The 14,731-nt window shown below is 47.1% G+C and overlaps 1 protein-coding gene across 1 annotated transcript in view; it reads right to left on the reverse strand.

Moving 5' to 3' along the window:
* The window catches only part of P4HTM (prolyl 4-hydroxylase, transmembrane), a 95,460-nt gene extending 87,122 nt beyond the window's left edge, over positions 1-8,338 (reverse strand). The window contains exon 1 of the mRNA XM_077451683.1: positions 7,909-8,338. Within this exon, the coding sequence (XP_077307809.1) occupies positions 7,909-8,238 (330 nt within the window). The 5' untranslated portion in view covers positions 8,239-8,338. The remainder of the gene's footprint in view (positions 1-7,908) is intronic.
* Positions 8,339-14,731: the final 6,393 nt, after the last annotated feature.

Raw genomic sequence — 14,731 nt, forward strand, 5'->3', positions numbered from 1 at the left:
GCTGCCAGCATTGCTGCACAGGTTGAAGGGGTGGGAGGACCGCCTGTCAGTGCTCAGACCATACGCCGCACACTGCATCAAATTGGTCTGCATGGCTGTCGTCCCAGAAGGAAGCCTCTTCTAAAGGTGGTGCACAAGAAAGACCGCAAACAGTTTGCTGAAGACAAGCAGACTAAGGATGTGGATTACTGGAACCATGTCCTGTGGTCTGATGAGACCAAGATAAACGTATTTGGTTCAGATGGTGTGAAGCGTGTGTGGCGGCAACCAGGTGAGGAGGACAAAGACAAGTGTGTCTTGTCTACAGTCAAGCATGATGGTGGGAGTGTCATGGTCTGGGGCTGCATGAGTGCTGCCGGCACTGGGGAGCTACAGATCATTGAGGGAACCATGAATTCCAACATGTACTGTGGCATACTGAAGCAGAGCATGATCTCCTCCCTTCAAAGACTGGGCCGCAGGGCAGTATTCCAACATGATAACGACCCCAAGCACACCTCCAAGATGAACACTGCCTTGCTAAAGAAGCTGAGGGTAAAGGTGATGGACTGGCCAAACATGTCTCCAGACCTAAACCCTATTGAGCATCTGTGGGGCATCCTCAAACAGAAGGTGGAGGAGCGCAAGGTCTCTAACATCCACCAGCTCTGTGATGTCATCATGGAGGAGAGTAAGAGGACTCCAGTGACAACCTGTGAAGCTCTGGTGAACTCCATGCCCAAGAGGGTTAAGGCAGTGCTGGAAAATAATGGTGGCCACACAAAATATTGTCACTTTGGGCCCAATTTGGACATTTTCACTTAGGGGTGTACTCACTTTTGTTGCCAGCGGTTTAGACATTAATGGCTGTGTGTTGAGTTATTTTGAGGGGACAGAAAATTTACACTGTTATACAAGCTGTACAATCACTACTTTACATTGTAGACAAGTGTCATTTCTTCAGTGTTGTCACATGAAAAGATAGAAGAAAATATTTATAAAAATGTGAGGGGTGTACTCACTTTTGTGAGATTCTGTATATTTGAATGTTTATTTTGTATAGTTTCCTGGATAGGAATAGCCGCTCACTGATTGGTCCCTCCTATATCCTGGAATTGTTCTTTCATCCTTTTCTCTAGTACAATCACATCACCTGCTGAATACTCCGGATTTCTATTATTGTCCAGAATCCCCCCCAGGACTACATTAGGTCAGTTAGGATAAGTGCTGAATGCGTGTGATTGGACGGATGTGAAAAGAAATGAGATCTGCGGCAGACATGAGCGATGTGATATGTGAGACAGAGAGGTCACTGAAGGTTAATCCACTTTTTTCGGAGTACCTCTGATATTTTGCAGATACAGAAGATGAGGAGGAGGAGGTCAGAGGAAGATGAGGAGGAGGTCAGAGGAAGATGAAGAGGAGGTCAGAAGAAGATGAGGAGGAGGTCAGAGGAAGATGAAGAGGAGGTCAGAGGAAGATGAGGAGGAGGAGGTCAGAGGAAGATGAGGAGGAGGAGGTCAGAAGAAGATGAGGAGGAGGTCAGAGGAAGCTGAGGAGGAGGAGGTCAGAGGAAGCTGAGGAGGAGGAGGTCAGAGGAAGATGAGGAGGAGGAGGTCAGAGGAAGATGAGGAGGAGGTCAGAGGAAGATGAGGAGGAGGTCAGAGGAAGATGAGGAGGAGGTCAGAGGAAGATGAGGAGGAGGTCAGAAGAAGATGAGGAGGAGGTCAGAGGAAGATGAGGAGGAGGTCAGAAGAAGATGAGGAGGAGGTCAGAAGAAGATGAGGAGGAGGTCAGAGGAAGATGAGGAGGAGGTCAGAGGAAGGTGAGGTCAGAGGAAGATGAGGAGGAGGTCAGAGGAAGATGAGGAGGAGGAGGTCAGAGGAAGATGAGGAGGAGGAGGTCAGAGGAAGATGAGGAGGAGGAGGTCAGAGGAAGATGAAGAGGAGGTCAGAAGAAGATGAGGAGGAGGTCAGAGGAAGATGAGGAGGAGGAGGTCAGAGGAAGATGAGGAGGAGGAGGTCAGAAGAAGATGAGGAGGAGGTCAGAGGAAGATGAGGAGGAGGAGGTCAGAAGAAGATGAGGAGGAGGTCAGAGGAAGATGAGGAGGATGTCAGAGGAAGATGAGGAGGAGGAGGTCAGAGGAAGATGAGGAGGAGGAGGTCAGAGGAAGATGAGGAGGAGGTCAGAGGAAGATGAGGAAGAGGTCAGAGGAGGATGAGGAGGAGGTCAGAGGAAGATGAGGAGGAGGAGGTCAGAGGAAGATGAGGAGGAGGAGGTCAGAGGAAGATGAGGAGGAGGTCAGAGGAAGATGAGGAAGAGGTCAGAGGAGGATGAGGAGGAGGTCAGAGGAAGATGAGGAGGAGGTCAGAAGAAGATGAGGAGGAGGTCAGAGGAAGATGAAGAGGAGTTCAGAGGAAGATGAGGAAGAGGTCAGAGGAATATGAGGAAGAGGTCAGAAGAAGATGAGGAGGAGGTCAGAGGAAGGTGAGGAGGAGGTCAGAGGCAGATAAGGAGGAGGTCAGAGGAAGATGTGGAAGAGGTCAGAGGAAGATGAGGAGGAGGTCAGCGGAAGATGAGGAGGAGGTCAGCGGAAGATGAGGAGGAGGTCAGAGGAAGATGAGGCAGGAGGTCAGAAGAAGATGAGAAGGAGGTCAGAAGAAGATGAGGATGAGGTCAGAAGAAGATGAGGAGGAGGAGGTCAGAGGAAGATGAGGAGGATGAGGTCAGAGGAAGATGAGGAGGAGGAGGTCAGAGGAAGATGAGGAGGAGGTCAGAGGAAGATGAGGAGGAGGAGGTCAGAGGAAGATGAGGAGGAGGAGGTCAGAGGAAGATGAGGAGGAGGTCAGAGGAAGATGAGGAGGAGGTCAGAGGAAGATGAAGAGGAGGTCAGAAGAAGATGAGGAGGAGGTCAGAGGAAGATGAGGAGGAGGTCAGAAGAAGATGAGGAGGAGGTCAGAGGAAGATGAGGTCAGAGGAAGATGAGGAGGATGTCAGAGGAAGATGAGGAGGAGGAGGTCAGAGGAAGATGAGGAGGAGGAGGTCAGAGGAAGATGAAGAGGAGGTCAGAAGAAGATGAGGAGGAGGTCAGAGGAAGATGAGGAGGAGGTCAGAAGAAGATGAGGAGGAGGTCAGAGGAAGATGAGGAGGAGGAGGTCAGAGGAAGATGAGGAGGAGGAGGTCAGAAGAAGATGAGGAGGAGGTCAGAGGAAGATGAGGAGGAGGAGGTCAGAAGAAGATGAGGAGGAGGTCAGAGGAAGATGAGGAGGATGTCAGAGGAAGATGAGGAGGAGGAGGTCAGAGGAAGATGAGGAGGAGGAGGTCAGAGGAAGATGAGGAGGAGGTCAGAGGAAGATGAAGAGGAGGTCAGAAGAAGATGAGGAGGAGGTCAGAGGAAGATGAGGAGGAGGTCAGAAGAAGATGAGGAGGAGGTCAGGGGAAGATGAGGAGGAGGTCAGAGGAAGATGAGGAGGATGTCAGAGGAAGATGAGGAGGAGGAGGTCAGAGGAAGATGAGGAGGAGGAGGTCAGAGGAAGATGAGGAGGAGGAGGTCAGAGGAAGATGAGGAGGAGGTCAGAGGAAGATGAGGAAGAGGTCAGAGGAGGATGAGGAGGAGGTCAGAGGAAGATGAGGAGGAGGTCAGAGGAAGGTGAGGAGGAGGTCAGAGGCAGATAAGGAGGAGGTCAGAGGAAGATGTGGAGGAGGTCAGAGGAAGATGAGGAGGAGGTCAGCGGAAGATGAGGAGGAGGTCAGCGGAAGATGAGGAGGAGGTCAGAGGAAGATGAGGCAGGAGGTCAGAAGAAGATGAGAAGGAGGTCAGAAGAAGATGAGGATGAGGTGAGAAGAAGATGAGGAGGAGGTCAGAGGAAGATGAGGAGGTCAGAGGAAGAGGTCAGAGGAATATGAGGAAGAGGTCAGAGGAAGATGAGGAGGAGGTCAGAGGAAGATGAGGAGGAGGTAAGAGGCAGATGAGGAGGAGGTCAGAGGAAGATGTGGAGGAGGTCAGAGGAAGATGAGGAGGAGGTCAGAGGAAGAGGTCAGAGGAATATGAGGAAGAGGTCAGAGGAAGATGAGGAGGAGGTCAGAGGAAGATGAAGAGGAGGTCAGAAGAAGATGAGGAGGAGGTCAGAGGAAGATGAGGAGGAGTTCAGAGGAAGATGAGGAAGAGGTCAGAGGAATATGAGGAAGAGGTCAGAAGAAGATGAGGAGGAGGTCAGAGGAAGGTGAGGAGGAGGTCAGAGGCAGATAAGGAGGAGGTCAGAGGAAGATGTGGAGGAGGTCAGAGGAAGATGAGGAGGAGGTCAGCGGAAGATGAGGAGGAGGTCAGCGGAAGATGAGGAGGAGGTCAGAGGAAGATGAGGCAGGAGGTCAGAAGAAGATGAGAAGGAGGTCAGAAGAAGATGAGGATGAGGTCAGAAGAAGATGAGGATGAGGTCAGAAGAAGATGAGGAGGAGGTCAGAGGAAGATGAGGAGGAGGAGGTCAGAGGAAGAGGTCAGAGGAATATGAGGAAGAGGTCAGAGGAAGATGAGGAGGAGGTCAGAGGAAGATGAGGAGGAGGTAAGAGGCAGATGAGGAGGAGGTCAGAGGAAGATGTGGAGGAGGTCAGAGGAAGATGTGGAGGAGGTCAGAGGAAGATGTGGAGGAGGTCAGAGGAAGATGAGGAGGAGGTCAGCGGAAGATGAGGAGGAGGTCAGAGGAAGATGAGGAGGAGGTCAGAGGAAGATGAGGAGGAGGTCAGAGGAAGATGAGGAGGAGGTCAGAGGAAGATGAGGAGGAGGAGGTCAGAGGAAGATGAGGAGGAGGAGGTCAGAGGAAGATGAGGAGGAGGTCAGAGGAAGATGAGGAGGAGGTCAGCGGAAGATGAGGAGGAGGTGTGAGAAGATCCAGACACCCGGTCTGCCCCCCAGGAGCTGATATCTCAGTGCGGAGGTTGCCAATGGTCTCCACTTCTCCTCTCCTCCACAGTGTTACCACCAGTGTCCTAACAACCAATCACATGCTTGTCCCATCAGAACTTCCTCCACCAAGACCTCCCCTCCCCTCCTGGCTCCCACCCTGCTGCTACAGTGTGCTGTAAGCCCTACAGTGGTAAGGGGGGACTCTGATGTAAGGGGGACTCTGAAGAGGACTCTGATAGGGACCCTAATGTAAGGGAAAACTCTGATAGGGACTCTAGAATAAGGGGGGGCTCTGATGGGGACCCAAATGTAAGGGGGAACTCTGATTGGGACCCAGATGTAAGTGGGGGGGGGTTGATGGGGCCCCGGATGTAAGAGGGGGGGTTTGATAGGGAACCTGATGTAAGGTGGGACTGTGATGGGGTCCCTAATGTAAAAGGGGAACTCTGATAGGGACCCTGATGTAAGGGGGACTATATGTGGGGGAGAGGTTATCTCTCGGGTAGGTGAGCTATGTGGGAGAGGGGGGATGTCACTCAGGTAGGTGTGGGTGTAAGGAAGGGGTGTCACTCAGGTAGGTGCTCTATATATGGGGGAGGAGTGTCACTCAGGTAGGTGCTCTATAAGTGGGGGGGGGGTTACTCAGGTAGGTGTGCTATGTGTAGGGGAGGGGTGTGACTCAGGTGGGTGTGGGGATGGGAGGGGCGTGACTCAGATAGGTGTGGGGGAGGGGAGGGGTGTGACTAAGGTAGTTGTGGGGGGGGAGAGGTGTGACTAAGGTAGGTGTGGGGGGGTGACTCAGGTGGGTGTGGGGGATGAGAGGAGTGTGACTCAGGTAGGTGTGGGGGAGAGGAGGGGTGTAACTCAGGCAGGTTTGGGGGAGGGGAGGGGTGTGACTAAGATAGGTGTGGGGGGAGGGTGTGACTCAGGTAGGTGTAGGGGATGAGAGAGGCGTGACTCAGGTAGATGTGGGGCGGTTGGATTCGGGTAGGTGTGGAGGAGAGTAGGGGTGTAACTCAGGTAGGTGTGGGGGGAGGGGTGTGACTAAGGTAGGTGTGGGGGGTGTGACTCAGGTAGGTGTGGGAGATGAAAGGGGCGTGACTCAGGTAGGTGTGGGGGAGGAGGGTGACTCAGGTAGGTGTGGGGGAGGGGTGTGACTCAGGTAGGTGTGGGGGAGGAGGGTGACTCAGGTAGGTGTGGGGGGAGGGGTGTGACTCAGGTAGGTGTGGGGGAGGAGGGTGACCCAGGTAGGTGTGGGGGAGGGGTGTGACTCCGGTAGGTGTGGGGGAGGAGGGTGACTCAGGTAGGTGTGGGGGAGGGGTGTGACTCCGGTAGGTGTGGGGGAGGAGGGTGACTCAGGTAGGTGTGGGGGGAGGGGTTTGACTAAGGTAGGTGTGGGGGTGTGACTCAGGTAGGTGTGGGAGATGAAAGGGGCGTGACTCAGGTAGGTGTGGGGGAGGAGGGTGACTCAGGTAGGTGTGGGGGGAGGGGTGTGACTCAGGTAGGTGTAGGGGATGAGAGAGGCGTGACTCAGGTAGATGTGGGGCGGTTGGATTCGGGTAGGTGTGGAGGAGAGTAGGGGTGTAACTCAGGTAGGTGTGGGGGGAGGGGTGTGACTAAGGTAGGTGTGGGGGGTGTGACTCAGGTAGGTGTGGGAGATGAAAGGGGCGTGACTCAGGTAGGTGTGGGGGAGGAGGGTGACTCAGGTAGGTGTGGGGGAGGGGTGTGACTCAGGTAGGTGTGGGGGAGGAGGGTGACTCAGGTAGGTGTGGGGGGAGGGGTGTGACTCAGGTAGGTGTGGGGGAGGAGGGTGACCCAGGTAGGTGTGGGGGAGGGGTGTGACTCCGGTAGGTGTGGGGGAGGAGGGTGACTCAGGTAGGTGTGGGGGAGGGGTGTGACTCCGGTAGGTGTGGGGGAGGAGGGTGACTCAGGTAGGTGTGGGGGGAGGGGTTTGACTAAGGTAGGTGTGGGGGTGTGACTCAGGTAGGTGTGGGAGATGAAAGGGGCGTGACTCAGGTAGGTGTGGGGGAGGAGGGTGACTCAGGTAGGTGTGGGGGGAGGGGTGTGACTCAGGTAGGTGTGGGGGGAGGGGTTTGACTAAGGTAGGTGTGGGGGTGTGACTCAGGTAGGTGTGGGAGATGAAAGGGGCGTGACTCAGGTAGGTGTGGGGGAGGAGGGTGACTCAGGTAGGTGTGGGGGGAGGGGGGTGACTCAGGTAGGTGTGGGGGAGGGGTGTGACTCAGGTAGGTGTGGGGGAGGGGTGTGACTCAGGTAGGTGTGGGGGAGGGGTGTGACTCAGGTAGGTGTGGGGGAGGGGGGTGACTCAGGTAGGTGTGGGGGAGGGGTGTGACTCAGGTAGGTGTGGGGGAGGGGTGTGATTCAGGTAGGTGTGGGGAAGGAGGGTGACTCAGGTAGGTGTGGGGGGAGGGTGGTGACTCAGGTAGGTGTGGGGGAGGGGTGTGACTCAGGTAGGTGTGGGGGAGGGGGGTGACTCAGGTAGGTGTGGGGGAGGGGTGTGACTCAGGTAGGTGTGGGGGAGGGGGGTGACTCAGGTAGGTGTGGGGGAGGGGGGTGACTCAGGTAGGTGTGGGGGAGGGGGGTGACTCAGGTAGGTGTGGGGGAGGGGGGTGACTCAGGTAGGTGTGGGGGAGGGGTGTGATTCAGGTAGGTGTGGGGAAGGAGGGTGACTCAGGTAGGTGTGGGGGGAGGGTGGTGACTCAGGTAGGTGTGGGGGAGGGGTGTGACTCAGGTAGGTGTGGGGGAGGGGGGTGACTCAGGTAGGTGTGGGGGAGGGGTGTGACTCAGGTAGGTGTGGGGGAGGGGGGTGACTCAGGTAGGTGTGGGGGAGGGGGGTGACTCAGGTAGGTGTGGGGGGAGGGTGTGACTCAGGTAGGTGTGGGGGGAGGGTGTGACTCAGGTAGGTGTGGGGGAGGGGGGTCACTCAGGTAGGTGTGGGGGAGGGGTGTGACTCAGGTAGGTGTGGGGGAGGGGTGTGACTCAGGTAGGTGTGGGGGAGGGGTGTGACTTACCTTGATACCCTCCAGGCGGGGTAGGTGTCGGTAGTCGGTGTCCTGCCCCCGGAGGGTGGGGGTGTCGGGCTCCCCGGTGGCGGAGGAGGAGGTAGCAGTGGTAGTAGTAGAGGTGGTGGTGGTGGTGTCGCCCCCCAGAGGCCCGTTGCTGTAGTACACATAGAGGAGCAGAGCGATGACATTCAGGATGTAGACATGGACGAACACCATCACCACCACGAAGTACGAGCGGGAGCACACACTGTTCCCCTTCTGCAGCCCGGACAGCCGGTCCCGGGGAAGCGGAGGGGCTTCATCCTGAGGGAGTCCCCCGTTCAGAGGGCTCTCCATCCCGCCCCCGGGGCCCTGGACTAGAGGCGCCGGTCACCCTGGCGACGGCGGCGCGCACGGCTACCTAAGCCAAGTGACACCTGGGGGCGGGGCCCGGGCACGGAGACGTCACGAGGAGGACCAGAGGAGGGAGGGTTACCTAGGAGACGGGCATCTCTTCTCTGATCACGTGACCCCCGGCTGTCAGCGCGGGAGAGATGGAGAGTGTCAGGAGACAGCTCGGGGTCTGCGATCCGTCCGCCGACACCAGGGGCCACAGTGTGGGGGATGGGGGCCAATCACACATCTCTATGGACGGCAACCACTTCTATTATTATTATTATTATTACTGTGATTGTTATTAATATTGTTATTTTTTATTATTATTTCTCTTATTGCTTTTGTTGATATTCTTTTTATTGTTATTATTATTATATTTTTTAAATTATTATTTATTTTTATTTCTATTATTGCTTTTGTTGTTGTAATTGTTTTTATTGTTATTATATTCGTTATTGATATTATTATTATTCGTGTCAATGTTTTTATTATTATTTCTATTATTGCTTTAATTGTTATTATTTTTATTGTTAACATTATTATTCCTATTTTTTTTATTATTGCTATTATTATATTTAGTATTTTTATTATTCTTAACATTATTGTTATTTTTTGCTATTTTTATTATGAATATTATTATTGTTATTATTCGTTTTATTGTTGCTATTATTAGTATTGTCAATATTTGTATTGTTATTATTATTTTTATTATTATTTCTATTCTTGCTTCTGTTGTTATTATTTTTATTGCTAACATTATTATTGCTATTATTATTTTTAATGTTAACATTATTATTGCTATTATTATTTTTATTATTGCTATTATTATTTTTAGTATTTTTATTATTCTTACTATTATTGTTATTTTACTTTTTTAGTTGTATTGTTAATATCATTATTGTTATTATTATTTTTATTGTTGCTATTATTAGTATTGTCAATATTTGTATTGTTATTATTGTTAATAAATTTATTATTAATTCTATTATTGCTTTTGTTGTTTATTATTTTTATTTTTAACATTATTATTGCTGCTATTATTATTTTTATTGTTAATATTATTATTTTTAGTATTTTTATTTTTATTACTATTATTGTATTTTTTTTATTGTCAATATCATTATTGTTATTATTTTTATTGTTGCTATTATTAGTATTGTCAATATTTGTATTGTTATTATTGTTAATAAATTTATTATTATTTCTATTATTGCTTTTGTTGTTATTATTTTTATTGTTAACATTATTACTGCTGCTATTATTATTTTTATTGTTGCTATTATTATTTTTAGTATTTTTATTATTCTTACTATTATTGTTATTTTTTTTATTGTCAATATCATTATTTTTTTATTATTTTTATTGTTGCTATTATTAGTATTGTCAATATTTGTATTGTTATTATTGTTATTTTTTTTATTGTCAATTTTATTATTGTTATTATTTCTATTGTTGCTATTATTAGTATTGTCAATATTTGTATTGTTATTATTGTTAATATTTGTATTATTATCTCAATTATTGCTTTTGTTGTTCTAATTTTTAATGGTAACATTATTATTACTATTATTATTTTTATTGTTGCTATTATTAGTATTGTCAATATTTGTATTGTTATTATTATTTTTATTATTATTTCTATTATTGCTTTTGTTGTTATTATTTTTATTGTTAACATTATTATTGCTATTATTATTTCTAGTATTTATATTATTCTTACCATTATTGTTATTATTTTTTATTTTTTATTTTTATTGTCAAAATTATTATTGTTATTATTATTTTTATTGTTGCTATTATTAGTATTGTCAATATTTGTATTGTTATTATTGTTAATATATTTATTATTATTTCTATTATTGTTTTTGTTATTCTATTATTTTATTATGTTTTCTATTATTGCTATTGTTTTACTGTTATTATGTTATTGTGTCTATTATAATTTTTTTTTTTTATCATTATTACTATTATTATCATTCATTAAACAAAAACAGAAAAGAATGCCGCTGTAAATTATATAGCACTTAATGAGACAACATAGTATTTTTTTGGGCATTCTTGTCCTCATTGAGGAGATTTACCTTCACTTCCTGTCCTGTAGATTCAGCATGAAGTGAGAGGACTGAGCATGTAATTCCTGGTGCCGCTGCAGTTCTTGGCTGCATGTCTGACGCAGATCAGCCCCCTGCTGCAGTCTCTCTCTCTGGGTACAATGTTGCCATCCAGATCAATTTTGACATTTCTCATATACATGTAAAATCAGCATTGTTTTCTAGAAAATTACTTAAACCCCCCAAACACTATATACAGTATTTTATTAAAGTGGAGGCCCCTGAGAATATATATTTTTTTGTTTTGTTTTCTATGTTGCACAATATTTGCGCAGCCATTTAGGAAAAGCACATTTTCAAGGAAAAATACACTTTAAGTAATACTAAAACCTCAGTTTTTTTTCTCATTTAAAAATAACAAACATGTTATACTTTCCTACTGTGTGCAGTTGGTTTTGCACAGCCCCCTCCCCCCGATCCTCCTCTTCTCGGGTCCCCCACTGGCTCTCCTAGCCCCTCCCTCCTGCTCCCCAAGGCAAGCACCTTGCTATGAGGGGAAGCTGAGCCGCAGCTCTGTGCGTCCATTCAGAGACGGAGCCGTGGTTCGGCTTCACCCCCCTCTCTCTCCTTATTGGCTCACTTTCATTGACAGCAGTGGGAGCCAATGGCGTTGCTCTGCTATATCAGCCAACGAGGGGTAAGAGTACCAGACAGAGACGAGTCTCTCCTGCGACATTGCTGGATAGAGATGGGGATCAGGTAAGTATTAGGGGGGATGCTGCACACAGAGGTTTTTAGAATGCATTAAGATACTGAAGAGTAAATATGAGTAACTGAGAGTGATTGAGTACTGAGAAGTAACTGTGTGTAACAGAGTGCCGCTGAGTAACTGAGTACTGATGAGTAACAGAGTAAGTGAGTACTGCTAAGTAACTGTGAGTGACTGAGTACTGCTGAGTAACTGGGAGAAACAGAGTGCTGCTGAGTAACTGGGAGTGACTGAGTACTGCTGAGTGACTGAGTATGAGTAACTGAGTACTGAAGAGTAACTGTAAGTGATTGAGTACTGCTGAGTAGCTGGGAGTGACTGAGTACTGCTGAGTAACTGAGTACCGGAGAGTAACTGTGAGTGATTGAGTACTGAGAAGTAACCGGGAATAACAGAGTGCTGCTGAGTAACTGAGTACTGCTGAGTAACTGGGAGTGAAGGAGTACTGCTGAATAACTGTGAGTGACTGAGTACTGCTGAATAACTGTGAGTGACTGAGTAATGCTGAGTAACTGAGTACTGAAGAGTGAATGTGAGTAACTGTGAGTGATTCAGTACTGAGAAGTAACTGGGAGTAACAGAGTGCTGCCGAGCAACTGAGTACTGCTGAGTAACTGGGAGTGACCGTGTACTTCTGAGTAACTGAGAGTAAGCGAGTACTGCTAAGTAATTGGGTACTGAAGAGTAAATGTGAGTAACTGTGAGTGATTGAGTACTGCGAAGTAATTGGGTGTAACAGAGTGCCACTGAGTACTGCTGAGTAACAGAGTAAGCGAGTACTGCTAAGTAACTGGGAGTGACTGAGTACTGAAGAGTAAATTGGAGTGATTGAGTACTGAGAAGTAACTGCTGAGTGACTGAGTATAAGTGACTGAGTACCGAAGAGTAACTGTGAGTGATTGAATACTGCTGAGTAACTGGGAGTGACTGAGGACTGCTGAGTAACTGTGAGTGATTGAGTACTGAGAAGTAACCGGGACTAACAGAGTGCTGCTGAGTAACTGGGAGTGACTAAGTACTGCTGAGTAACTGAGTAGTGAAGAGTAAATGTGAGTAACTGAGTGATTCAGTACTGAAAAGTAACTGGGAGTAACAGAGTGCTGCCGAGTAACTGAGAGTAAGCGAGTACTGCTAAGTAACTGGGTACTGAAGTGTAAATGTGAGTAACTGTGAGTGATTGAGTACTGAGAAGTAACTGGTTGTAGCAGTGCTGCTGAGTAACTGAGTAAGCGAGTACTGCTAAGTAACTGGGAGTGACTGAGTACTGCTGAGTAACTGAGTAAGTGAGTACTGCTAAGTACCTGGGAGTGACTGAGTACTGAGAAGTAACCGGGAGTAATAGAGTGCTGCTGAGTAACTGGGAGTGACTGAGTACTGCTGAGTAACTAAGTGCTGAAGAGTAAATGTGAGTAACTGGGAGTGATTGAGTACTGAGAAGTAACTGAGAGTAACAGAGTGCTGCTGAGTAACTGAGTACTGCAAAAAAAAAAATCTGATAGTACCTGAGTACTGCAGAGTAACTGATAGTAATAGAGTACTGCTGAGTACATAATTGACCCATGGAGCCCCCCAGGGGTGCCGCAGAGTATAGCGTAGTGTAACACAACCCACAATCAGCCAAATTCTTGCAAATGCAGAATGGAGAAGCAATCACTCAACCAAGGTGACCGGAATGGGGATGAGATAATCTTTACTAACACACATACACATCATTGGGTCTCATGTTTGCAGAGGTTGTGCATTATCCCGCTTCAATCAAATGGGTAAAAACAAAAAATGAAAATAGTATAACAGGAGGCAGATATTCAAAAAGTGAAAAAAAGATGCAAAATACAAATAAATTCATCCTTTATATATAGAAGTTCCTTTGGTAATTAGGGAAGCTCCAACACTTCAGATGTATGACATGGTCTATATAAGTCATGTATGGATCTTCTGTTGTAGTGAGAGGTGGTCCTTAAAACGAGACACTCAACATAATAATAATAAAAGAAATATATATACTGGCATCATCCCGCTCTTTCTTCAGATTGTCCCTGCAAGTGACCTAAGCTGGCCATACATTATACAATTTTCTTATCCAATTTCCTTTAGATTTACCTTCAACTATGTAGTTGAAGGGCCTGCCTGATTGCACACAAATTGAAAGTGTTTAGATTTGACCTCATATTATATAGTTTTGGTGACTCTAAAGGAACTCTATAGAGGAAAAGTGTATAATGTACGGCCAGCCTTAGGCTGCAGTCACACCTCAGCGTTTCGAATTTGCGCGTATTTGCCGATCCATTTTGTTCAGGTCACCAATGTAAAAAGCAGAAAAACGCCCCTAATCTGCCCCAAAGAAGCTCATGTTCTTTTTTTGAGCTGAAGGTTTTGGTTTAGGTGACAAAACGCTCATATGTGAACAGGTGCCATCAAAATGAATGGGATTTTACTTGTGGGGGCGTTTTTTGAGCTGAAAACGCTCAGGTGTGAATGCAGCCTTAGGCCCAGGTTCACACTGAGCTGCGGGTTCAGCTGAACTCGCACAATTTCACCCCCCGCAAGACTGTCCCAATTTCGGACGTGATTTCGGAGACATCTGTGGAGGTTTCTGCACGAAATCGCAGCCAGAATTCGCAAATAGGAGTAGAAAAACGACTTTTGGCGCCGCACCGATTAGGACGGTGCCATTGATGGCAATTGCCACCAATTTGACATGTAGAGATAGGTATATATTTGTGTGTTGATTTGAAAATAAACTATACTTTTGCTTTAGGTAGTCATACATAAGAGGTCGCAACATTCACTTAAAGCTGATCTGCAGCCAAAACATTTTATTTTGGGGATAATGTGAAAAAGTTGGATCATCTGTTGAACTCCAGCAATGATCTGTAATAAATACGTGTATTGTTTCAGCTTGGCACAATGTAAGTATGTACAGTAAATCACATATATGATCTCTATTCGCTATTGTATTCAAGGCTAATACAGTGATCACTGTGACCTCCCGAAACCGGGGGGGGGGGGGGGGGGGGGGTTCTGTGTGAGCCACTTCCCCTCTGCATGCAAAACACTTGGGGCAGGGGGTATTTGCTTGGCACTGTTACCATTCAAATAACATGTTTTTTTTCAATGAATACAAGGTGTCCTCTGATTGGAAAAGATGGGGAAGAATATCCTTTATCTTTTCTTAGTGGTCAATGGGAAGAATGCTGCTTACATTGGTGGTCAGTAGGAAGAATGTTCCTTACATTGGTGGTCAATAGGAATAATGCTACTAACAATGGCGGTCAGTGAGAAGAAAGCTCCTTACATTGGTGGTCAGTGGAAGGAACTGTTATAGGTTGGGGTGGTTGCCACTTGTTTGTACCAGTAGAAGGAATACCCCTTACATTGTTGGTCAGTGGAGAGAATGCCCCTTAGATTGGTGGTCAATGGAAAGAACATGCCTTACATTGGTGGTCAATGGAAAGAACATGACTTACATTGGTGGTCAATGGGGAAAATGTTCCTTATATTGGTGATCAATGAGTAGAATGCTCCTAACATTGCTGGTTATTGGGGAGAATGTTCTTTATACTGGTGGTGGGTGGGAAGAATGCTCCTTACATTAGTGGTTGGTAGGGAAAATGCTCCTTGCCTTTTTGATCAG

The sequence above is a fragment of the Lithobates pipiens genome, unplaced genomic scaffold (genome assembly GCF_037356315.1).
Source record: "Lithobates pipiens isolate NorthernLeopardFrog02 unplaced genomic scaffold, aLitPip1_a1.2 Scaffold_23, whole genome shotgun sequence".
Lineage (NCBI taxonomy): Eukaryota > Metazoa > Chordata > Amphibia > Anura > Ranidae > Lithobates > Lithobates pipiens.